Source organism: Mastomys coucha, unplaced genomic scaffold (genome assembly GCF_008632895.1).
Source record: "Mastomys coucha isolate ucsf_1 unplaced genomic scaffold, UCSF_Mcou_1 pScaffold15, whole genome shotgun sequence".
Classification (NCBI taxonomy): Eukaryota; Metazoa; Chordata; class Mammalia; order Rodentia; family Muridae; genus Mastomys; species Mastomys coucha.
Genome location: NW_022196897.1, coordinates 44,216,493 through 44,240,347, shown reverse-complemented (window position 1 = coordinate 44,240,347; position 23,855 = coordinate 44,216,493). Strand labels below are relative to the sequence as shown.

General features: G+C 43.7%; 2 protein-coding genes across 3 annotated transcripts in view; one reads left to right on the top strand and one right to left on the bottom strand.

Annotated features, from left to right (window-relative positions):
- The window catches only part of Gpd2 (glycerol-3-phosphate dehydrogenase 2), a 132,106-nt gene extending 109,567 nt beyond the window's left edge, over window positions 1-22,539 (bottom strand). The window contains exon 1 of one of the 2 annotated variants that reach the window (XM_031370302.1): window positions 22,234-22,539. The gene's annotated coding sequence lies outside the window, so the exon portion shown is untranslated. Of the gene's footprint in view, window positions 1-21,654; window positions 21,916-22,233 lie in introns of those variants that run through there. The other variant, XM_031370301.1, reaches the window with a different exon arrangement.
- Window positions 21,822-22,971, top strand: LOC116090190. The gene has a single exon (XM_031370305.1). It carries the CDS (start codon window positions 21,963-21,965, stop codon window positions 22,338-22,340), a length of 378 nt encoding a protein of 125 aa, XP_031226165.1. The 5' UTR covers window positions 21,822-21,962; the 3' UTR covers window positions 22,341-22,971.
- Window positions 22,972-23,855: the final 884 nt, after the last annotated feature.

The following is a 23,855-nucleotide window of genomic DNA, read 5'->3' as shown; positions in this document are numbered from 1 at the left end:
AGATCTTTGTAAATTCAAGGTCCGCCTGGTCTATATAGTGAGTTCCAGACCATCTATGGTTACAAAGTGAGACTCTGTCTAAAAAAATACATAAAAATAAAAACCTCAGTGAATAGTTACAGCCCCATACAATTTGAAAGCTGAGATAGAAGGATTACAGGTTTGAGTTTGAGCTACACAGATCATCTCAGAAAATACAAAATAAAAAGAGTGAGCCTCTGTGAGGAAAGTGCCTCACATGCAAGTGGGAGGATCAGTTTGGATCCCCAGCACGCATGTAAATGCAGGGCAAGTGTGGTAGCCCATCTGTAATGCCAGCACCTGGAAGGAGGAGACATGGGATCTCCAGCTGGATAGCTAGTCTAATCAATTCAGCAAGCTCAGGGTTCAAGAGCTCTGTCTCAATATATAAGGTGGAGGTCAATTGAAGAAGACTCCAGACATCAATCTCTGGCCAGGTACATTGTACTCACACAAATATACAAACATGTGCACAACACACACGGTAGTTAATTTTGTGTCTACTTGACATAGTCATCAGAGAGGAAGGATCCTTGATTGATAAAATGCTTCTATAAGATTGTACCATAGGCAAGCCCTAATCAACTAGTGATTGATGGGGAAGGGCTCAGCCCATTGTAGATGGCACCACCACTGGGCTCATGGACCTGGGTTCTATATGAAAGCAAGCTGAGCAAGCTAGTAAGCAGCACCTGTCTATGGCCTCTACATCAGCTCCTGCCTTCAGCTTCCTGCTCTGACTTCCTCAGTGATGAACTATGATGTGGAAATGTAAGCCAAATAAACCCTTTCCTCCCCAAGTGGCTTTTGGTCACAGTGTTTTATAACAGCAATGGTGCACCTAACCACACGCACACAAGATTATCTCAAAGCATAGGGACATACACATATGCATGCACACAACTCAGATTTCATACCCTCACCTATATAGACCCACACTTACCTCAAAAATGCAGTAAATCTCTCCTGCTCAAGAAACAATTGAAATGTCTTTCTATACTCAAACAGATTTAAAGAAGTCTATTTTTTAACTGGTTTGGATAGAAAATGCAAAGCTCTCTGTCTTCTAACCACATATATGCATATCACTAATTGGAATCAATATAGTCATTTGTATGGCAATACTTCTTTACTAAGAAGAGTCACCCTAGTTGTAGCTAACATTTTTGCCAAATGGCACAAATATACCTATATTTATACTATGCATCATTAAAATAGGATTATGTGTAACTGATGCTTCTTTACAAAACAGGGCTATATATACATATGTAACCAGTGTATGTTCAACATAATTTATAACTAAATTACTGTCAGTACAGTCTACTGACACTTTCAAGTTTTTTTCAGTACATCCAAGTGCCTCCAGGATAAAGTAAGTCCAATTTCATAGTGTGAGCTATATTTTTGTTATTGCTATATTTTAGAATTCAAACACACATTAGCACAAGGAAAACAAAAATCATAAGATCTTAGAATATAACCAAAGCAAGGTTTCCAAATATTTAGAAAAATATCTCTGAACCATCTTGCCAAGTGAAGAAGGAAGGCGGAGGCCCGTGGGTCTGGACTGGTGTGCAGCCTGCTAGATGCCTGTCACAGCTCTGAGGACGGCGGACCCTCTGCTGTCATAGATTGGGAGTGTTTTATAAACATAAGAACCTTTTAAAATAAGCGGGCAGTGGTGGCACACACCTTTAATCCCAGCACTTGGGAGGCAGAGGCAGGCGGATTTCTGAGTTCCAGGCCAGCCTGGTCTACAGAGTGAGTTCCAGGACAGCCAGGGCTATACAGAGAAACCCTGTCTAGAAGAAAGAGGGAAAAAAAAAAAAGGTATTTTTTAAATGGCAAGTAATATGAAACAATAAATAAAATGAGTAGCAACTTAGAGGAGTGAGGTGGTGGGTGAAAGGTAGTGACGATCGAATTTGGATACTGTTCATGAGTGTGATGTGGAGAGGTCTCTTGAGGAGAGGTCGGCATACAGCTCCTGAGGGAAAGGCTTTTGCAAGAAGCCAACAGACAAAAATATTCAGCCTGAACAGGCTCCACATCTTTGGTATGCCAAAAGGCCGTTGTGACTGCATCAAGTGGTGCCTGCAGTTGGTCCCAGCTGAGGTCAGAAGGAGAGACAGGTGCCAAGTCACACATGACCTCCTCTCAGCAAGGATTTCATTCTGACAATACGGAGACAGGAAGTCAATGGAGGGCTTTAAATGAACGGTGGTCTGATGAAATTTGTGTTTCAAAAGAAAGGATGTCGGTGATGTTCAGATCAGTGGCAGAGCATTTGCCTACCAGGAGAGGTCTTGTATTTGAAACCCAGGAGAATCAGGGAGACCAGCGAGAGTGAGTAGAATGTGTAAGAACAGTTTCTTTGTTTTTTTTTACAGGACACAGCCATGTTTATCAACATATGAAATGTGTGAAAAGGAGGCAGAAGGGAATAGAGAGAGAAAGAATGAAGAACCTCCCAGAGAAAGAAAGTAAAACACAAACCGCAATCAAAAATAGTATCTACAATAAGAAAAGCCACACTTCCAGGATCATCTTGAGTACAAATGTCTGTTGAACAACATACTAGAAAGACTGCTCCCTCTCACTCCCTGTGACAGGCTGGTACAAAGAGCAGCCTCTCCAATACTCACAGAGGAAGGTGTCTTCAAATCTAGTCCCCGAGGCTGGGCTTGTTTACAGGTCACACACACACATACAACACACACACATACACAATACTCATAACTTGAACTGATTTTGGACATGTATTGCAAAAGAATCTTGGGTCATATCTCAATAAAGTAAGGGACCCAGGACACTACCATCTGCTAACCTGCTGTGTGAAGCAGAGTGACTGAGTTAAGGGCACATATAATAGGGAAGAGAGACTGCATATGATTAATTACTGTTATTCATTTTTATGGGTTTGAATCTTGACAAGATGCCTGCCCCCCCATTTTATTTCATAATTTGCCCCCCCCATTGGAGACTGAAGAGTAAAAGTCAATTGCCCAAGCGTTGTTGTCACACTGGAAGCTAAAAGGGCCCTGCATTGAATTCAACTCCAGCTCAGGAAATACTCCTGACTGAGCAGATGCAATTCTCCAGGCCCCAGTGGACTACTCCAACACTGTTGTCAGTCAAATCAGAGGGCAGATGGAACTCAGCTGAGCATGTTAGCAATTCAGACTCAACAGCCCCTCCTCAGCCAGGAGCTCTGAATATCTGAAGATAATGCAAAAAGAATCAAAGCCAGTTCAAAAGATTTAGCCCAGAGCTTACCAAGACAACAGGCAGAAGGCAAGTGACTTGTAAAATGGCCTTTCTAATAGGACTCTTGTCAAAACTCCAGGTTCCAATATCAATGAGGTGACCTTCAGGCCTGACCTCACCCAGTGCACTTCGGCCTACTCAGGAAGCCATTATCTCGGCAGCTGCCAACAACGCGCTTGGTTCTGTTCTGAGGCTGCCGAGTGCTTCCACAGAGACTGTGACCTGAGGCGTCCACCCCAGTCTAGGACAACTCAGCCTAAAAAAAAAGATAGCTGACTTCTCTGAACCTCAGTTTCTTCGGATAAAAGATCAGGATTGGAAGTGGAGCAAAGTACCTACATATTAAACATAATAATCAGGAGTTTGGCTCGGTGTGATGGTGCACAACTTTAGTTCCAGCACTCAGGAGGCGGAGGCAGGCTAATCTCAGAGTTTGAGGCCAGCCTGGTCTACAAAGTGAAATCAAGGACAGCTGGGGCTACATAGAGAAACCGTGCCTGGAAAAAAAGAAAACAAACAAACAAAGCCACCTAGAGTTTGGATCCCTGGCACACGTGTAAAAGCTGGGTATACTGGGGTTGTGTGTAACTCTCATGCTAGCGAGAGATGGAGACAGGTGGATCCCCTCCCTGGCCAGTATCAAGCCAGTCAGTGTTTAGATTTCATATAGATTTGTTAGCATTAGGGACAGACACCATGATAAGAATGTAGAAAAGCATATAAAACAGTGACCCGACTTAACAGACCTGGAATATGCCTATAACCCCAGCACTCAGAAGGCAGAGGCAGGAGGGTCACAGCAAATACTAGGCCAACCTAGTCTATATAATAAATTCCAAGGTAGTCATGGCTACTTTCCAAGACCGTGACTCAAAAAATTAAAAAGTGTGTGTGCATACAAACTTCTGTGTAAGTACATGTGCAGATGCTAACATGCAGACTCGAGCAGTAAATCCCCCCTCCCAATTTGAAACTAGTACAGTTGAGACATTGAATGCATCATTTTAAACATCCATATAATGACTGTGTATTATTCTTGTCATAAGGAAAGCTCTCTAAGGGAACCCTGCAAATGGACAGCTGGCATCCGACCAAAACCCATGTCATCTGACCATTATTCGGGTGATTTTCCTGTTATACAACCATTCTTGTCTTTCATAAAGATGAGGAAGGAACCACAGAGGGAAGGAAGAAAGAGGCTTCACCTTTGCAATGTCTTAGGAGTCTCGGAGCAAGAACGAGACAACTCTACAGAAGTATTTACCTTCTTCCGAGGGACGGAGTATCCACCCTGAGATGATTTCGCCTTAAGCATCTGGTATAGTAACTATTTAAACTAGTTAATGTTAACTTTCAAACTCAAGACAAGCAGCTGAGGTCCCTATTTAACATAGCAAAGCAGACCTGGCCTCCAGGTTCTCCCAGCATCCTTTGGTCCCTACCTGTACCCTGAACTTTCCAGCCCAGGGACTGAGCTGCCCTTCCCCAGAAGCTCTTCCCAATATAATCCAGACATTCTGGTTACCTCCTCTTTGCCCTTTTTTGGCCTCCTGGCTACCATATTTGATTCCCTCTCTCTCCTCCCACTCCTCTCCCTCTCCCTCTCCCTCTCCCTCCTCTTCCTCCTCCTCTTCTTCTTCCTCCTCCTCTTCCTCCTCCTCCTCCTCCTCCTCCTCTCCCTCTCCCTCCTCCTCCTCCTCCTCTCCTCCTCCTCCTCCTCTTCCTCCTCCATCCCTACAAGGTTTGGGATCATGTCCACTATGTATCTGCCTCTGTGCCTCTGGCGATGCTTGCCCACATATCTATAATAAACTTTCTCTTCCACTATACCTAGGAGCAGTCATGGCCTTTCCTTTTCCTTTTTTACTCAGTTAAATTAAACCAAAACTACCTCTGCTTTTCTTTCAATCTGTGTGTGTGTGTGTGTGTGTGTGAGAGAGAGAGAGAGAGAGAGAGAGAGAGAGGGAGATGTGTACATGAGTATGAGAGAGAGAGAGAGAGAGAGAGAGAGAGGGAGATGTGTACATGAGTATGAGAGAGAGAGAGAGAGAGAGAGAGAGGGAGGGAGATGTGTACATGAGTATAGCCACATATTAACAGCATACACTCCTAGGTTAGGGGACAACCTTCAGGGGTTGATTCTTGCCTTCCACCTTTCTGCTACTTTGCTGTAGACTCCAGGCTACCAAAATTAGGTGGGCCACTCACACAAGGGTCCTTGAACTGTATTAGGCCATAAAGGAAGCTCATAGAGAAAGCACAGCCTCTCCTGGGATAAACTATAACTCAGCCTTGCTTTCTCCCCTGCCAGTAACAATTTACTGCTTGTTTGCAGGACACAGTCTCTGCTCAGAGTACCTCCAGGTACCTGCTAGTCTCGGATGCTGTCCTTAGCACAGTCACACTTGACTGGGCACATTCAGGGTTGTATGGCATATTCAACTGACACCACTGTCAAGTTCAGTGCAGCATCCACTGTGGGAGAACCTATACCACACCTGATACACCAGCAGCTCTTCGGCTCCCCTCAGACACAAGCTGTATGACAATGAGTTTAGTTAGTTAGCTCCTCTATAAAGTCTCACCTGCATCAAAAGATACAGCATGAAACGTACCTGCCAACTGTCACTGTGATATCTAAGACCTATAAGCTCTCACTAACATTCTGCATGTCCACAATGCAGATGTGGCCACTATGCAAGCCTATAAGTAGAGAAAGAAGCAACAGCTTGCCTTCATGAAGATGCAACCCTGTTTTTGGCTTATCTAGCACCTGCACTAACCCAGGTACTCTTATCACTCCTAAAAAAATAAATCCTGCCAATTCCCTGATAAAATAGTTAGTAGGTCTCCTCTAGCTTTTCTCTAACATCACCTTCCAAAATAAACACTCTCTCAACCAGAAGAGATACTGTTATTTGTGGAGTGGCCGATCACAATTCAGTACAAAGCCCAGGACCTACTACAGATCTGGGCCACAGGTTGATGGTTGCAGAAGTCAAAGGGAGAGAGCTGACTTTCACTCAGGTCAGGCTGCAATCACGTGAAGTCCAGTGGCTGTACCTCCAACACTGTTAGTGGGCACGAACTGAAAGCATTCTCCTGTAAGAATCCTGATCAAAGGTTTGTGTCCTGAATTAACCCTCTGGGGTTAATCCACCAGGACAACTGTGCCCAACTGTGGGTTTTTGTCCTCTCTTTGGAATAGCATAGCATTTTGAGGGTACTTATTTCAGAGAAACTGGAAAGTTGCTTTTGGCTCAATCACAACTCTGGACTCCATCTCCCTTGGGGGAAAAAAAAACTACTAATATAAAACCAAAAAGCTATCAAAACAGTTAACTTTGTAAGTTAATATTTCTAAAGAAATCAAGGTATTTCTTTAAAATGCAGTGCCTTAAAAATGATACGCTGGATTCAAGACATGAAGACATACACCACAGCTGATTATTCTTGCAGGAATTACCTGAGAACGATCTGTGACCCTAATTGTCAAAACAGGTCTTCCTTGTTCACTCACTCAGGGCATGCCAACTTCAGGCTAGCAGCCCCATTAGCCAGCTACCCATCACACCATCCCTGTCATTCATCCTGGACTCCCAAACCAGCCAGCCCCCGCCGTGCTACCTTTCCCACCACTCCCATCTACTGGTGCTGAAGGGTGACTCACTAGTGCCCTTGCACATTACAGTGACTCACAACGTTCATACTGCTGGTATCTGATTTACATTATCTCAAAGCTTGGTAACACAGAAGTAATTATTAGTTCATGTGAGACAAGGAAACTGACATCTGAAGAGACCTTAAAGGAACTGGACTTTGAAGCAAGTCTGCAGAAAGTTCTACATTATGCCATCGGCATAATCAGGTGGGCAGTGGAAAAAAAAACGCCAGCCAATTATACTTAAGCACACCAGGAAACCAGCACATTTGCCTTCACTGGGCTATATAACTAAAGAAATTAATGATGACAGCTCAGTCCAAAGCAATGGCAACGGTGAGTGAGATGTAACCCAGATTATTAGCTTTCCAGCCTCATCACCTTGGTCACACAGATACCAAGTGTTTTTTGTACTCATCCTTGCTCTCAACAGATTCACCAGTAAAGGGGGTCAGGGGCGAGCTCAAAACAGGAGTCTACACAAAATCTGGAGAGTGTACGCACTTGGGAAACAAAGACAATAAACTCAGTAGTTCAGGACAACCTTGTCTACAAAGTGAATTCAAAGCTAGCCTGGACTATGAGACACTGTATGAAAAAACATGAAGGAAGATAACCCAAAAGTATACATAACATGACTTACACCTCACAAAAGAAAGGCAATATGTGTAGTTAATCCACACTACGTTTTCATCTGTTAAACCTGTGAGTGACAAATTTGTGGACTCTGCCTTGAAGGAAAGCATAGTTCAGAAAAGGAACTAATGAACAAATAGAAACCCAGGCATGGTAACACATACATTTAATCCCAGCACTCAGGAGGCAGAGGCAGGTAGATCTCTGTGAGTTCAAGGCCAGCCTGGTCTACAGAACAAGTTCCAGGACAGCCACGGCTACATAATGGGACCCTTTGTCAAAAAATTAATTAACTAATCAACAATAAAAGAAACGTGTATGGGTAAAGTTTAGATAAAAAGCTAGAGGACTACTTATCCCTCAGGGAGAAGAGGCAAGGAAGATCAAAGGGGTAGCTGTAGGGAAAGCAATAGGAACTCTACTGTCAAGTTTCAGAGTCTAAACGAGTATGAGAAAAGATGCCAAGGTGAACACAGTGCTTCCTGGGGGTTGAGTACCCCTGGGTACAAAAGCAGAGGCCAGCAACCATACCCACACCATGGGTCCTTTCTCTCTCTCTGGGAACTATAGAACCAGTAACAAGACTGAATATCAACTGGAAACTTGTATTGTTGGTAAAGGACAGCTGTGAGAGAGAAATGGCATGCAAGCCCTCAACCTTGCAGGGGTAGTGCTCTTAGTTATTGTGGGCAAGACAGAAGAGGGGAACGGGCTACGAAAGGGAAGACCTGATATCTCTCTAGGATGAGGGTGAATAGAAAGTTCCTAGTATGGGAATCTATTTTTACTCTTTTCATGCTACACTCAGTGGCCATCATGACAGTGGTGACTGTCAGGTACTGGAGAATGTGTCATTTACAATGCAGGTGGTATTGTAATAAAGCTGGAGGCTGCTGTCTCTAGCAGCCATCTCAGCTCTAATCAAGTTTGGCCAGCCTACCTGAAGAAGGACTTCTGCCTGGGTAAAAGCCCTTCCTCAAAGGTTAGCAAGATTAGAATGAGGTAGAAGTTCAGGGTGGCCATCTAGGCAGGACTCTTGAGTAACAAAGCAATCATGATCCAGAAGGTGATGAGGAAAAAAATAAGCAAGGTGGGGCAGTTATTAAATATCTCATATGATTCCTGTGATTTCAAAGGAACTTGGACTTTGCCCAGTAGACAAATTATAGCCAGTGAAGCATATTGGTTAACTCCGTACTGGGTTATGAAGGCTATTCCAGTCTGTACATGAGAGGGTTGGAAAGATGGGGGAGGGAATATTGTAATTACATTACAATCTCAAAAAGAAAAAAAAAGACCAATGTGTCAATCAAACAAAACATGAAACTTAGTTGTTGTTCTTAGAAACAAGCATACTGTACAATTTAAACAACAACAAAAAAAATTATCTCCTACTATTCTTCCTCTGCAGTCACCCATCCATCGTCTGCTTATTCATTGATGGCCTTAGCACTTAGTTCCTTCCCAAGCTCAGTTCTGTATGTATTTACCTGGAGACTCCAACCCTCAAGGCCCCAACCTCTGCTGAGCTTTTCTTTGACTCAATCCCATGCATGGACTTTCATTCTCCTAATGTCTGTTTTAAGTATCATGGCTCTTCCAAGCCCTGTGTGTGTAAGGATGACCATCTTCTCAGCCCAGCTACTCGTTTAGTATTTTAATTTCAAGATGAGAGTTTTCATCTCCCAAAGCCATTCACTGACCTGTCCTAGTTGGAATCAGTTCTCATAATGCTTCGCTTAAGACAAACGTTTATCATTGTAATCTCTCCCATCCAAGTGCCCTTCCTCCTCTTTACCTAAACTCCTCAAACTGATTAATCTCATCAATCTGTCTTCTCATTTCCTTCACCCAAATACTAAACAACTTGAGAGAGAGAGAGAGAGAGAGAGAGAGAGAGAGAGAGAGAGAGAGAACCATGATTGCTCTCAACTTAAACTCATGAACCAAAAGTACCTAATGAGCAATGTTCATTGGCCATATCCCACCATTACCATGTCCATCTCAAACTCCTGTTCATCCTCCTGACTCCAGCATCATCTTCATCATCATCTCAAAGAAAGTCTAGGCAGTAAAGTGACAACACCATCCCACCCCAGGCCCATCTTCTCACCATCCCACCCCAGGCCCATCTTCTCTATATGCATTCTCTCTATGGCCCTTCCTTGTTGTAAGAACCAAATATCCTGTGTCCAATAAAGGCCAAGCCCTCCATTTGTACCAAGGCTCCTCCTTTCCTTACTCTTCAGCAATTTTATTCCCACTATTGTCCAACCCTATCTCCAGCTGTCATCTCTAGAAATGACACTATCCACCGGGCTTAATGAACTCCCTCTATAATAGCTCCTTCCAAGAACTGTTTCTTTGTATTTCTTCACGTTTCTTGAGTTTTCTGAAAGTCTGGTTTCCGGCTTCCATCCACCTCCACAACTCAACCCAGTAAGCTTTTATCCCAGCTTCCCTAGACATCGGTCAAAATCAAACATGAACTATTTCACCAAATGCAATCTCTGTAATTGACACAAAACCCATCTTCTTTAAAAACCACTTTGGGCTTGTAGTCAGAGATCATGTTCTCCTAGTCCCTCCTGCCAAGAGGCAAATCTATGTAACTACGGATCACTCACTCATTCCTTCTCTTTCTTGACATTCCTTATAGGAAATCTCATGCAGTATCAAAATCCCCAACTTGTCTGCTCAACCTAAATGCCTTTCAGTATCTCAAAATTCTATTTACCCAGTTGTACGAAATATCTAAGAAGCACCTCAAACTCAATGCAACCAAACCAGAATGCTTTCTGTCTTCTTCCATCAAGCCTGATTCTCTCCAAATACTCATTTTCTCGGTAATTGGCCTAGATGTTCAAGTAAAAATGAACCCTTTATTTTGCTTCCTTTTTTTTAAATCTACTATCGAATTTAGTCACCAATCTATTTCAAAAGCATCTCCTAAATCTGTCCACTTCTTTCCATCTTTAACACAATGATAATGTCTCAGTTGAACAACTAAATTCTGTAATTTTAACTGAAGTTCTCTTTTCAGGGTTGCCCCATACTTCCCACATCCTTGTCTCCTTTCAGCAGCTAGAGCAGACTGATCTTATTAAGTCTCAACAGAATCACCACTACCCACAATTGGTTCTTGACAAGTGGAAAATTACTATATATTATAAATGTCCATGACCCTCCAAAGCAGCTCAGGTGTAACCAACAAAGCTTAATTTCCAAATATATAAGAAGTACCTTCTTGTCAATGAAGACTAAGCTGTTAAATAATTTTAAGTTGGGCTTTCCTCTAAGAAGAGATTAAGAAACAAAAGGACCTTTTGTCATTTTGTTGACATTGTGAAACAAGGTTTCCCTCTGGGTTCCAGCCTGGCCTGGAGCTCACTATGTAGCCCAAACCAGCCTCAAACTCAGAGCAGCCATCTAGCTTCATCTCCAAAACTGAGATTGACAACATGAGCCACCATGCCCATTCCAAGAAACAGACACTATTCTACATCATTTTAATGACCTATATAGAATCCACCCAAGAATGAAATTGAAGCATTCTAACTTAAAGCCGTACAGAAGGTGGCTTTGAAGACAGCACAAAGTTTCTCTTGGATGTTATAAAAAATTCCATACAGACACCCTAAAGGTGTTCTCATCCTAATCTATTTACAGATGGTTGTGGGCCACCACGTAGGTGCTGTGAATCGAACTCAGGTCCTCTAGAAGAACAACCAGTGTCTTTAACCCCTGAGATGTCTCTCCAGCTCCAGTTCTATAAGATGGGTGTAATGGCACACACTTGGCTTGCTTCCCTGCTTGCTTGTTTGTTTGAGACGGGATCACACTGTATAGTTCTGCCTGGTCAGGAACTTGCTTTTTAACCAGGATGGCAATGAACTGCTTCCTCCTTCCTAGTGCTGGGATTAAAGACCTGAGGCCACCACACCTGGCCACGCCTAGAATTGTTATGCCACCTGCCCCCTCTGCCTAGAAGGCTCTGATACTCGTCTTTGCAAAGTTAGCTCCTTCTGGGCCTTCAGGACCCAAGGAAAATGTCAGATTCTGAGACATACTCTACCGAGTCAGGCAAACCTGCAATAATCATATAGTTCTTGTCATCTCAAATGCCTATTCAACACTTAATACTAATCATCCCTTTCTCCTCCGCTAAAAATCTAAATTCTACAGGAGTGGAGAGTGCACTGTAGACCACTATAGTCCTAATTTGTAGTGCAATGCCCAGCATGCATTAGGCTGATAGATTTGACGAATAGACCATATAGGTGGTAAGGGAAAGAAAGGCCCTGATGCTCCTTAGTGAACAGAAACAGCCCAGAGATAAAAAAGGATGGTCCTGTCATGAACTGCACAGCAATCAGTGAGGGAGTAGCCACTGGTGTCAGCTCCCAGGCCCCCGGAGATGTGGCTGGAGACGCTAAGTTGAATATCACCCAAATCCTGAATAAGGAAAAATTAGATGATGTGAGCAACTGAAGAGGAGAGCCAGTGAGCTATGAAGACAGCCCAGGAAGGAAACCTGCAGACAGCCATTAGGAGCACTCCAAAGGAAAGCAGGCGGCCACAGCAACCTGGTGAGTCCAATTTCATAAGGGAAAAGACTGAGCAAAATGTAGGAATTTCAAAAATAAAAAATAAAAACTCATTGACTTGCCAGTCAGGACCTCAATAAATAATGATGGAATAGATTCATCTGAAATTGGACCCAGAATTTTGTATGCTCCAAAAATTAGAATATAGGACAAGAAAGTAAAGGAAAACATGAAGGTAAATCTTTACAAAGCTGAGCTGAAAGGTAGGAAGTGAGCGCACAGCTAGCGCGTGGGCTGACCGCACAGTTTGAGTCTGGTCCTGTTTGTGTTGGGAAGTTGGAGCCTTCTTGTAAATATTTTAAATGCAAATTAGCCGTCCTGCACGGCTGTACAAGTCCACAATCCCTGGCCTTTACAGGCTAAGGCAGTACAATTTGTGTTAAAACTGAGCTGAGATTTTGTTTTTTGTTTTTTGTTTTTTATTTTACTTTATTTTTTTATTTTTTTCTCAGTGGAAACTGGGAAAGAAGATATCATATGACATATAAATAAAGAAAATATCTAATAAAAAAGGGGAAAAAAAAGAAGAAAAAGAGACCAAATTGAAAAAAAAACTGAACTGAGATACCCAGCAAATACGTGTCTTACAAAAAGATAATAAAAACTAATTTTTTGTTGTTTTATTAGGGACAGGGTCTCACTGTGTAGCCCTGGCTGTCCTCAAACTCACTATGTAGGCCAGGTTAGTCTCAAACTCACGTAGATCTGCCTGTCTCTGCCTCCTGAGTACTGGATTAAACACATGCACCGCTACTCCCAATATTTTTAAAAACAGTAATAAAAATTAAATGTGAGCAAGGATAATTTTCATAGAGCAACTGAAGGGGGAGCACATGCCTTTAATCCAAGCATTCCAGAGGTAGAGGCAAGTAAATCTCTGTAAGTTCAAAGCCATCCTAGTCTACACAGGGTGAACCATGTCACAGAAAAAAATAATAAATTAAGTAGTAGAGAAAGAAAGTATGAGCTTGGGTGACTCAGAGTTGGCAGTTGACCGAGTTACCTGAGACATGCTACCTCTGTCTTCCTGGTAGAAGATGAAAGACCCTATGAAAAAAATATCACCTAAAGACCCATATTGCCATGGTCCTAGGCTCCTAGCTAGAAGACACTGGCAATCTTCCTTGAAGGCAAGAGTGACTCAGCATCGGATTTCCAGCCAGGCCAGTGTGAGCCATGGTGACACACTCACTACAAGACTTGATGTTGAGAAAGTGGAAATGCTTCCTCCCTTCCCTTGCCATTAGCTGGAGGGGGCTGAAAACAAAGCTGGAAGAAAGAAAGACATCACAAACAGAAGGATCTGTGGAGTCTGCACCAAGGGAAGAAAGCCATACATGCCAGCCCAATATACACAGGAGAAAGAAATTGGGTTTGTCCTTGTGCCTGGGTCTATTTTCAGATCTCTCTGTTACAACAGTTTAGTCTGCTCTAACCACCAGCAATTATGAAATACATTGGATTGAAAGGAAGATGATGCTCAAAGGGAAAACTGTAGCAAGAAAACTCCAGTCCAGCACTAGTCATAGAGTGAGACTGTGTCTTAAGACAATAAAGAAATGGAGAAAGGTGCTGTGGTGAAGGAGTCAAGTGAGAGAAGCAGGTTCCTAGTTAAAGCAGGCAAACAAATGTCTATGTGCCCAGGATTTACATTATTGTGCTCACTGTCGGGAGCCCAGACCTAAGAGTGGAAAACATGTTGATACTAAGATGTGGGTTGTTTATACACCTGTCAAACCTCAAGAAGTCTGTAACAATGTCATGAGTTCCTAAAGTCAAATCCAAAGAAAACTATGGAGTCACCAGGTGGAGAGAGGGGGTTGGAGGATCTGACACATGCAGGCCTGTAATCTCAGCACTCAGGAGACTGAGAGAGGAGACCCAAGAGTTCAAGTCTAGCCTGGGCCACAAACAGATGAAGGCCAATCTGGATCACCTTTCTATCTCGAAAAACAAAAAAATAAAAATAAATTAAAAAATAAAAATAAAAGCCAGACGGTGGTGGCGCACGCCTTTAATCCCAGCACTTGGGAGGCAGAGGCAGGCGGATTTCTGAGTTCCAGGCCAGCCTGGTCTACAGAGTGAGTTCCAGGACAGCCAAGGCTACACAGAGAAACCCTGTCTCGAAAAAAAAAAAAAAAAACAAAATATAAATACATAAAAATAAAAAGTGTGGGGGGCAGGGTTAGCAGAAGAAATAGAATTATCTCTTCATATCCTCACAAAGGTTTCCAGAAGTCTCTAACAAACCAAAAAGATTCTGTGTGGCTTTGAATGAGTAGCTGAATTTCTCTAATCTCCACTGATCCTTTATACAGCAGGATTCATTGCTGATCTGTGAAACAAGGGATAGAGTGCTCGGCGCTGTGCCTGGAAACCAAAGTTGCCCAATAAAAACCTCTTAAAGGGGGCCGAGGGTTGTGGGAGGGTCTCATGGTGGTTGGTAAAAATATGTTTAACATCTGGATGTTAAACATCCTATGAGCACAGGACCTACAGGAAGGTGTAAGGCATACAGCTTCCTCGGGCAGGAAAAGCCACATCCAGAAAGGCTAGAGAAAGAATCTCCGAGTGCACAGTAAGAGGAAATGTCAGGCTAGGGTCTGGAGGTAAACAGAACCGTGGCAAAACTAGCAGTTTCCCCATAGACAGGACACAAGTAATAAGCACTTTGTGTTTTCTGTGGGCATCAAATCCCTGAAGTCTAGCTACCTCACTGTACAGAGCGGGGAGACTGCCGAAGCCCCACTTCCAAAACCTCAGGCTTGCTCCGGACTCTTCCCCTTGGTCAACTTTGACCTCATCTCTTCTGTCAGCTTTGACCTCTTTTCCTGGATCATCTTCCACCTCACCTACATAAATGGTCCCTGAGTTTCTGTCCCTTAAAATCTTAGGAACTTGGAGGCTGGAAAGAAAGCTCATCAGTCAAGAGAACTTGCTCTTGTGCTAACGAAGGCTTATTATAGATATAAAACTATTTATATTTAAGGTGTGTGTCATTTATCCGGGAACTAAATGGTCAAAGGCAGGGTAGAAACCCCAGGCCAGGATTAAATACTTTCTACCACATACACACCATACGTTCATACATACAGACATACAGACATACATATATACAGACATACATACATACAAGAAATTTTAAATTAATTTTAAATGAAAGAAATAAAGCAGCACTTCCCACTATGAGAGGGAAGGAGGAAAGCTTCATGAGACTGGAAGCTAGTATGAAGAACACTCAAAGGTAAAACAGAAGAAAGAGCAGTCAGGTGAGAGGCAGCTATAGAACTGAGGTAGGTTTAAAGAATTCTACTTACTCCAACCTAGACAGAACCCAGCGGGAGAAAAAGAATCCAGAAACAAAACTGGAGGTGTCCAGAACTCCAAGACAAACACTTAGACTTGATGCCACAGGACAGGAGAACCCCAGGAAGGGCAGAGCAAACAGGGGCACGATCAAAGGCACTTCTGACTTTATTACAATGCCACACAGCATCCTTTATTTATTCAGTTGAAATGAAAGGAAAAGGACCATTGAGAACCCAGTACTCTAAACCATTGTTTTCATCCCTTTGAAATACATTCAGAAGCCTACTGGGCTATACGGACATATAGTAGCATAAAACCTTAACCAAATATTCCCGAAGCTATTTACATTGAACACAACTTTCCCTCCTCATGGGTATAGAAGCAGCTAAAATGCCCACAATGTCCTAGCAACCACCTGCATGCAAGCACGCTCGCATGAGGGAATAATTCCAGTTGTAAATCACAGGTTTCTCTCTGCACTGTCACAAAGCCTTATCGGAGTCAGTCTTGTCTGACGGCACCAGCCTCCATAAATCTTATATAACTGGTTTTTCTGTTACAGTTGTGAGGTCTCCTTTCCCTACCAATTAAAACCAGTCATAAAATTACATACATGGGCAGTCAAAGAGAAGGGTCCCCCAAAAGAATCACCATCTAAAGTCATCGCACAGAACGTACCCAGACCATTAGAGTATCTCAGTGTTGAGAAGTACATTAGCATTCAAGTTTGCCTAAATAACTAAAAGATGTTCCAAATAATGTAAAATCGTGTCACTAGAGATGGACAAGAAAACTGTCCCTGCACTCTCAGCTCTCCGGACACCAAGTGTGTAGGTTTTTTACACCATTCTTCCAGTTCCGTGAGAATACCAAATAAAGAGTCCTATAATCTTCTGTTGTTGTGTCTTGTTTGGTTGGTTGTTTGGTTGGTTTTAGTTTTTTGAGACAGGGTTTCTTTCTGTGAATACCTGGCTATCTTGGAACTCACTCTGTAGACCAGGCTGGCCTTGAACTCAGAGACCCACCTGCCTCTGCCTCCCAAGTGCTGGGAAGGTGTGTGAAAGCACTGTCCAATTTTTTTTTTTTTTTTTTTTTTAAGGAATCCTGTAAGGCAACTCAAGTCCAAATTAACTGTCTGTAATAGCACAGAGCTCATTGTAAGAGTTCAGTTCCACAAACTGACCTCTCACACACACAAATGCACTTCAGACAGCGGGCACACAATTGGCTTCCCAGGTTACTTACCCTTCCTCCAACTGTCTTCCCAACCTAGAATCCCCAACCCTTTTCAAGTTTAGTAACAGGCTATGATAACTCTGATTCAAGGAAATGCCTTTATAAGCCTGTTGTAAAGATAGTATAAAGAATGAAAACAAGCTGGGCGTGGTCTTACATGCCTTTGATCTCAGCAGAGGCAGGCAGCTCTCTGTTTTAGTTCCAGGCTTCCAAGCCAGCCTGATCTATATAAGTTCCAGGATACCCAAGGATACAATAGTGAGACTCATCTCAAATAAAATAGAGAGAGAGAATAATATAGATAATAGAGATTATCATGAAATAAAGAATTGTATGGTTCACTAAGGAAACAGGGCCAAGGACTTTCCTGCTCTCTCTCCTCTAACCCTTCAAATATTCTGAAACTCAGGTTTTCCAAACCCATGATTTAGGGGTTAGGGAGAGCTCCATTAAGGACTCAGAATCATCAGACCACCGCTGTTCACGATTATCTCTAACCTCTTTCTCTTCCCAGAAGTCAAAGGTGCAGCGGAAGTTCCAATTGTGATTTCAGCAACAAAGCCTCCTGCACGCACCTCCCATCCCTCCAGCTCCCATCCCTGAAACTATCTACTGACTCATTAGCAAGCTCATGAATGTCCAAAAGTGTACTCAATCCAGAAATCCCAAGAATCTTAGATCTTTCAGGGTCAGAAACCGAACTTACTAAGTCTCATATGCAAAATACTAGTAATGGTGTATATATAGCAGGTCTACAATCACTACTAATATGCCCTAGAGGAAAGAAACTCTAAAAGGTTAACGTCCTTCCTCCTATTTTTCTTCTGTATTGGAAAAGCAAATTTTAGGAAAAAGCATACAGCTAGCCAGGTGATTTAGTTTTCATACGTCATGCAGGAGGAGGGCAAGTGGCAGCTGTGGTTATTAGAGAAGGGACAATTTCCAGACCATTATCTAATTTCTTTTACTTATTTTTGGAACATGTTGATGTTTTTCTGAAACTTGATTCGTTCTGCCCAATGCCTCAACTCCAAAGGCTAGCCCAAGTGCAGAAACGATACTTCAGAAAGCACTAGAAATGGCACAGATGTTACATTTGACTTTTAAAGGAAGTTTTATGCAGTAGTGTGCACCATTACGCAGTAATACGTGGTAGATAAAGGAAAATTACTGTTAGCTTAGATCAATGTATGGAGTGTCTGTTTGGTGAAATAAAACATGCATTCTGGTGCTACATAACATCATTTTAATTGACTACATATGTAACTGGTCCTAGTTGCCTAGTGAGCATGTATACATCTTAGTTGTATACATTCTGTGATGTTTCTCAGAATAAGAGACCACCTAATGAGAAAGAGCTCAGAAGTTATTTCTGATCCTATAGATCACTGTTGATGGCTGAACTGGTTGGGAACAAGTTGATATTGAAGAGAGTACCACTGACAACAGGCTTAGAACATCCTAAAGACAAAAAAAGATCATCATTTTAGGAGTCCATATTGGTCCAAACTTTGGACCTAGGCTAGTCTTGAAGTCATGGAAATCCTCCTGCCTCTCAGCCTCTCAAATACCAAGGTTATAAGCATGTGCTATCATGCCTTGCTTTGAAGTAGTTTTTAAATGCCCTTGAAAGCATTTGGATAATTCCACTACATTTTATTACTTTGAGAGAAGACGAAAACACACACATAGTGTTACAGGATGAGGAACTGTTATTGCTCTGGGTCATAAAGGATGCACTTCACTGTGCTTATTGTGCCGCCTTGTTTTTGAATTGTTGGCACGATGGATAAAATAGATGTATGATAGATGGGTGATTACATTCAGTTTATGTGGAGAAAGAAAAGAGCCAAGGTGGAAGTGTCTAACAACTTGAGGATAGACCTTTTCTTATATTCTAAAGCCAGAGATATATATCTGATATATATCTCAGACTCACTGAAGAGAAAGAAAGCAAAAACTGCTGATATAGCAGGGTGTAGTGATACTTGCCTTTAATCCCAGGACTTGAGACAGGAACTCTTGGATGGCCTGAAACTAGCAATGTAGACCAGGTTGTCCTAGAACTCAGAGATCCATCACACTCAGCCTTATCTATATATATTTCCCCTTTCTCTGTTAAGAATTTTGATTCGCGGGGCGGTGCTTGCATACACCTTTAATCTCAGCACTTGGGAGGCAGAGGCAGGCGGATTTCTGAGTTCAAGGCCAGCCTGGTCTATAGAGTGAGTTCCAGGACAGCCAGGGCAATACAGAGAAACCCTGTCTCAAAATTACAAAAAAAAAAAAAAAGAAGAAGAAGAATTTTGATTCTTCCAACATCTGATATGCTTTGGGCAGCAAAGCATGGTTTGTGGTATTTATTGGTGAAGCCTGGGTTAGCTCATTAAAATTGAAGAGAAGAATTAGCTAGTAAATTTTAGTTCTTCCCATTTAGTATTATATTTTGAAGTAACGAATACAGGAGCTGGGTGCAGTGAAAACCACATATAATGTCAGTTCTAGAGACCACCCATCCTAACAAACAGGAGAAAAGAAGAAATATCTAATAAAAGAAATTAGATAATGGTCTGGAAATTGTCCCCTCTCTAATAACCACAGCTGCCACTTGCCCTCCTCCTGCATGACGTATGAAAACTAAATCACCTGGCTAGCTGTATCCTTTTTCCCAAAATTTGCTTTTCCAATACAAAAGAAAAATAGGAGGAAGGACATTAACATTTTAGAGTTTCTTTCCTCTAGGGCATATTAGTAGTGAGTGTAGAGCTGCTATATGCACACCATTACCCATATTTTGTCTATGAGACTTGGTAAGTTCGAACATGTTCCCTAAGGCCAAAGCCTTCTGTTTCTTAGACTCAGATACATTGTTCCAGTTTAGTCACTGCAGGAGAAAGCATTTGTGGGAGTCTATTACAATGGAGCCACCACTCCAGGTGCTAGAGAACTGAAAGTGTGTAAGACTTACACAATCACAGTCAAAACTTACATCCTGGGCTAGAGAGATGGCTCAGCGGTTAAGAGCACTGACTGCTCTTCCAAAGGTCCTGAAGGTCAAATCCCAGCAACCACATGATGGCTCACAACCATCCATAATAATGAGATCTGACGCCCTCTTCTGGTGTGTCTGAAGACAGCTACAGTGTACTTACATATGCAGAGGTCCTGAGTTCAATTCTCAGCAACCACATGAAGGATCATAACCGGGACTGGCGAGATGGCTCAGAGGGTTAAGAGCACTGACCGCTCTTCTGAAGGTCCTGAGTTTGGATCCCAGCAACCTCATGAGTGGCTCACAACCACCCGTAATGAGATCGGATGCCCTCTTCTGGTATCTGAAGACAGCTACAGTGAATTATGCTGGAGCAAGCAGGGCCAGCAGAGGTCCTGAGTTCAATTCCCAGCAGCCACACACATGATAGCTCACAGCCATCTGTACAACTACAGTGTACTCATACACATAAAATAAATAAATCTTTTTTAAAAAAAGGCTCACAAGCATCTGTAAAGCTACAGTGTACTCATATACATAAAATAAATAAAAAAAATCTTTGGAAAAAAAAACTTACATCCTGGCTATGGACAGGACATAAAGAAGCACACGGGATAATGTAAGAGTTATATCAGTATGTCAACATGATTCATCCACAATGGCCATCAAATCTTTTTGATTGTCTCTAAGTGGAATTAATTATAAGACTCAGCAGCGGGGTGCAACATCCACTGAGAACTGTTCACTCTGTGTCCTTCTCATTAACGGTGAAGCAGACCCATGGTGCCTTCCCATGCTACCTAGAATGGCTTACTTACAAGGTGACTATGTGACTAATGCTCTCAGAAAGCAGAGTCCTAACAATTTCGTCTCTCATCTCAAATTCTCTCTCCCACTATTCACTGAGGTGAAGGGTTAATTGCTAAAATAAAGGAAGTATTGTCATTTGACTAATGTCTCTATGAGAAACAGGGAGAGGTTTCAACACTCTCATCATTAAGGCCCCAGAGACAGTACATGCTATCCATTGGGCAATGGCATCCAGGCCTCAATGCTGACCAATAGCTCCCAAGAAGTCCCTGGTCCCAGAGGGGCCATCACCAGCATTTTCCACCTTCAAAAAAAGAAACTCCAAGACTCTCAAACTTTGAAATATATGCAAAATACAAAGTTTTGTTTTAAGCAAACAGAACATTAAATTACCAAGTTCCTTCTCTCACCTACTTGTACACATTGACAAATGTATCTTTTGGCTGTTTCTGTAGCAACCTCCTGGAGTATTTATTTGTTATGACACTTAGATGTCTCTGTCACCGAGATTTTGTGAGAACTTGTGTTCCTTGAGGAAGGCTGTTTCAGGAGTGCATATATCTTCCTACAGGGATGAAGGGTGATGGTCTAGGGGCCATCACCTGCTAAGAGCCTTACTAAAGCTGTAGCACTCAGCAAACTTTCTTTGGCAAGACGCAGTTGCTTTGTGGAGAGTGAAGGCTGTTGCGGGTGTACACTTTGCATTTCCTCCTGGGCCAGTCACACCCTGGCAACTGAATTTCTCAAAGAAAGCCTCCTCCCCCTTGCAGAAGGGTCTTCCCCCGCCTCACCTCAGAAGGAAACAGCAAGCCTCCGCACTAGACAAGCCACATTCACTAGTTAAAAGTTTGCATAAAGTTTCATTGATGTGGGAACGCCCTGCCTCCAGCTAGGTAATGTGTATCACAAATGTATTCCAACCTAGGATAACCCAGAATGAGAATTGTGTGCTCCTCCCCCGTTGGTGGGAACAAATTCTCAGTCTCACCCCAGTTTCCCGCCACCACCACCTCCACCTCCGCCACACCTCAGCCCCACAGAGTCACACAAGTCAGAGAGGGACCACTTCCTCCTAGAAGCCGAGGCAGAGGAGCAAGTCGCCAGGACGCACACACCTGAGATCGGTCGTCGCGCGCGAGGGGTCGGCGAGCAGAGGAGTCAGGATCCTCCAGCCAGAACGGGGAGTCGGCCTCACGGAGAACCAGAGTGGCCCTGAGCTTGCGGCGAGCGCACCGGGATGTCACCGGGTCAGGCGGGGCCACCGTAATCTGACCCGCCCGCCGATGCCCCTCCCGGCCACTTCCTCCGCCCCTCGTGGGCCTCCGCCTCTCTGGAGGATGATCCGGCGACTCTGCCACCGCCTGCGCCGCGACAACGCGGCTGGGATTCCTCAGCCCGGCGGGGAAACGCGGAAGTGAAGCAGATGGGGAAGGGCGGCTGCAGATCCCGCGCTCTGGGCCTCGCGGGGACATGGGCTGCCCATGCCCGGAGTTATCGATCCTGCCCGGCGCCCGGCGGAGTGCGACTCCATACCCTGCCACTCCTCGCCAGCTGGGAGGAAAGACGAGAGGGCAGAGCTAGGCCGGGGAAGCCTGCGTGGTGTCGGGTTTCTAGCCCTCTCTACGCGGGCCACTCCTGCCATCTGCCCAGGAGGAGGACGCTCCCCCGCCTGCTGCACGCCGGGGTTGCCTTACCTGATCACCCGTCGCGCGCCCTCAGATCCGGCGTCCCCTCTTCCGCGCCTCCCAGTCGCCTGGCTTCTCTGGGCCTAGAAAGACGCCTAGGAGTCAGGGGACCCTAGGGACTCGGCCTGCAGCTCTCGGCCCGGATACCCCAGCGTGTTCTGCGGGCTCACCAGGCCTCTGGACCCCGGGCCTGAATGCTTGTAAGGGAACCCGCGGAGAAGACCAAGCCCATTCAGCAAGGGTGGGATGCTGAGCGCTGGCCCAGCGGGCCTGGCCTCGTACAGGTGGGGGGAGGCGGAGAACCCAGGCTGCGGAGCCACAGGCTTCCCATTTGCACCCCCCTCCCAACCCGACCCTGCCCACTGAGCATGCCCAGCTCACTTGTTGCAAGTACAAGGGTTAGGCAAACCCCAGGGTACCCAAGGAGGGCTCAAGTTGGGTTCCGAAAGACCCCACTTTAAATCCTGAGATCATGGTGTTGAAAAGTATGCAGGGACTGATCCGAAAAGCTCTTCAAGCAAATTATTTTGAAGGAAATTGTAGCTGTGTCTAGTAATCAATTACTAAGTCACATATTTAGTATTCTTAAACACTGTAGAATTCCTACAGTTAACTCAGAAAAATGTGTGGGGTCACAAACTCACAGTAACTTCTGGGAGACAAACACTTGGTAAAGGCCAACTTGTTCCTGGCCTTGGACACGTTAAATTTAGGAAATAAACTTATGTCCCTGTACCACTGAATGGATTTGCAATGAGCCTGGAAATCCTTGGCGTTTAAAATGTGTCTTTCACGGTACAGCCTCAACTGAGAACTTTTCAGAAATGCAAATTATCTGAGCTAGAGAGTACCTGAGTCACAACTTCCTGAGCTCCAGACCCAACCAAGCATTCCAGAGATCCAGATTCACACTAAGGGTTGAGAGCTGATGTTCAGTACCTCGGTCCTAAATAATTATAGTTTGAGAACCCTAGTAGTAAGCTATTGACTTCCGGTTTTGTTTTTTCAGATCCCAGATATTTACTTAGAAGTTCAATGCGTTTCTCAGCAAAGAAGTAGGTCAAAATCAGGCGCCCATGCTGGCTTCCCACTAATTCACCTAAAAGATTTCAGTTCCTGGAAATGGAAGCCATTCCACCATTCACTTTCGCATTCTGGTGCCTATAAAAGGTGTTTAAATGTTCGTTGGTTTTAAATGAATGCTTAAGTGAACAGTATGTTTCCGGCCCAACGATGCCTAGTCTTTCTTCACTAACTACTCCACCCGCGAAGGATTCGGCTATCATACGAAACCCACGAGCACCCCTCAGCCCTCCGCATAACTTAGACGAGAGAGAAGATAGAGAAAAATCAGAAGTACTGGGTAGCACTGCACTTGACAAAGATGGGCCCCAAAACAAACAAACAAACAAAAAAAAGATCAGAGCAGGAACATCCAATAGGATTCATGAAGAGCCCAAAAGGAAAAAGATGCTTTGAGGGAGCAGGGTAAAGAGCCAGGAAGCAACCCCAAACAATCCACGTTTTCTTTTGAGTCCTCTTTGTCAAAACCACTGCGTTTTGGCATTGTTCCTGTGCGTATCACCTTTCATCTCCACCAGTGCTGTGAACAGAGGGAGCAAAAATAGAGA

Excerpts from the sequence above, each read along its gene's own strand:
- LOC116090190 (XM_031370305.1), top strand. The coding sequence starts at position 21,963 with ATGGGGAAGGGCGGCTGCAGATCCCGCGCTCTGGGCCTCGCGGGGACA.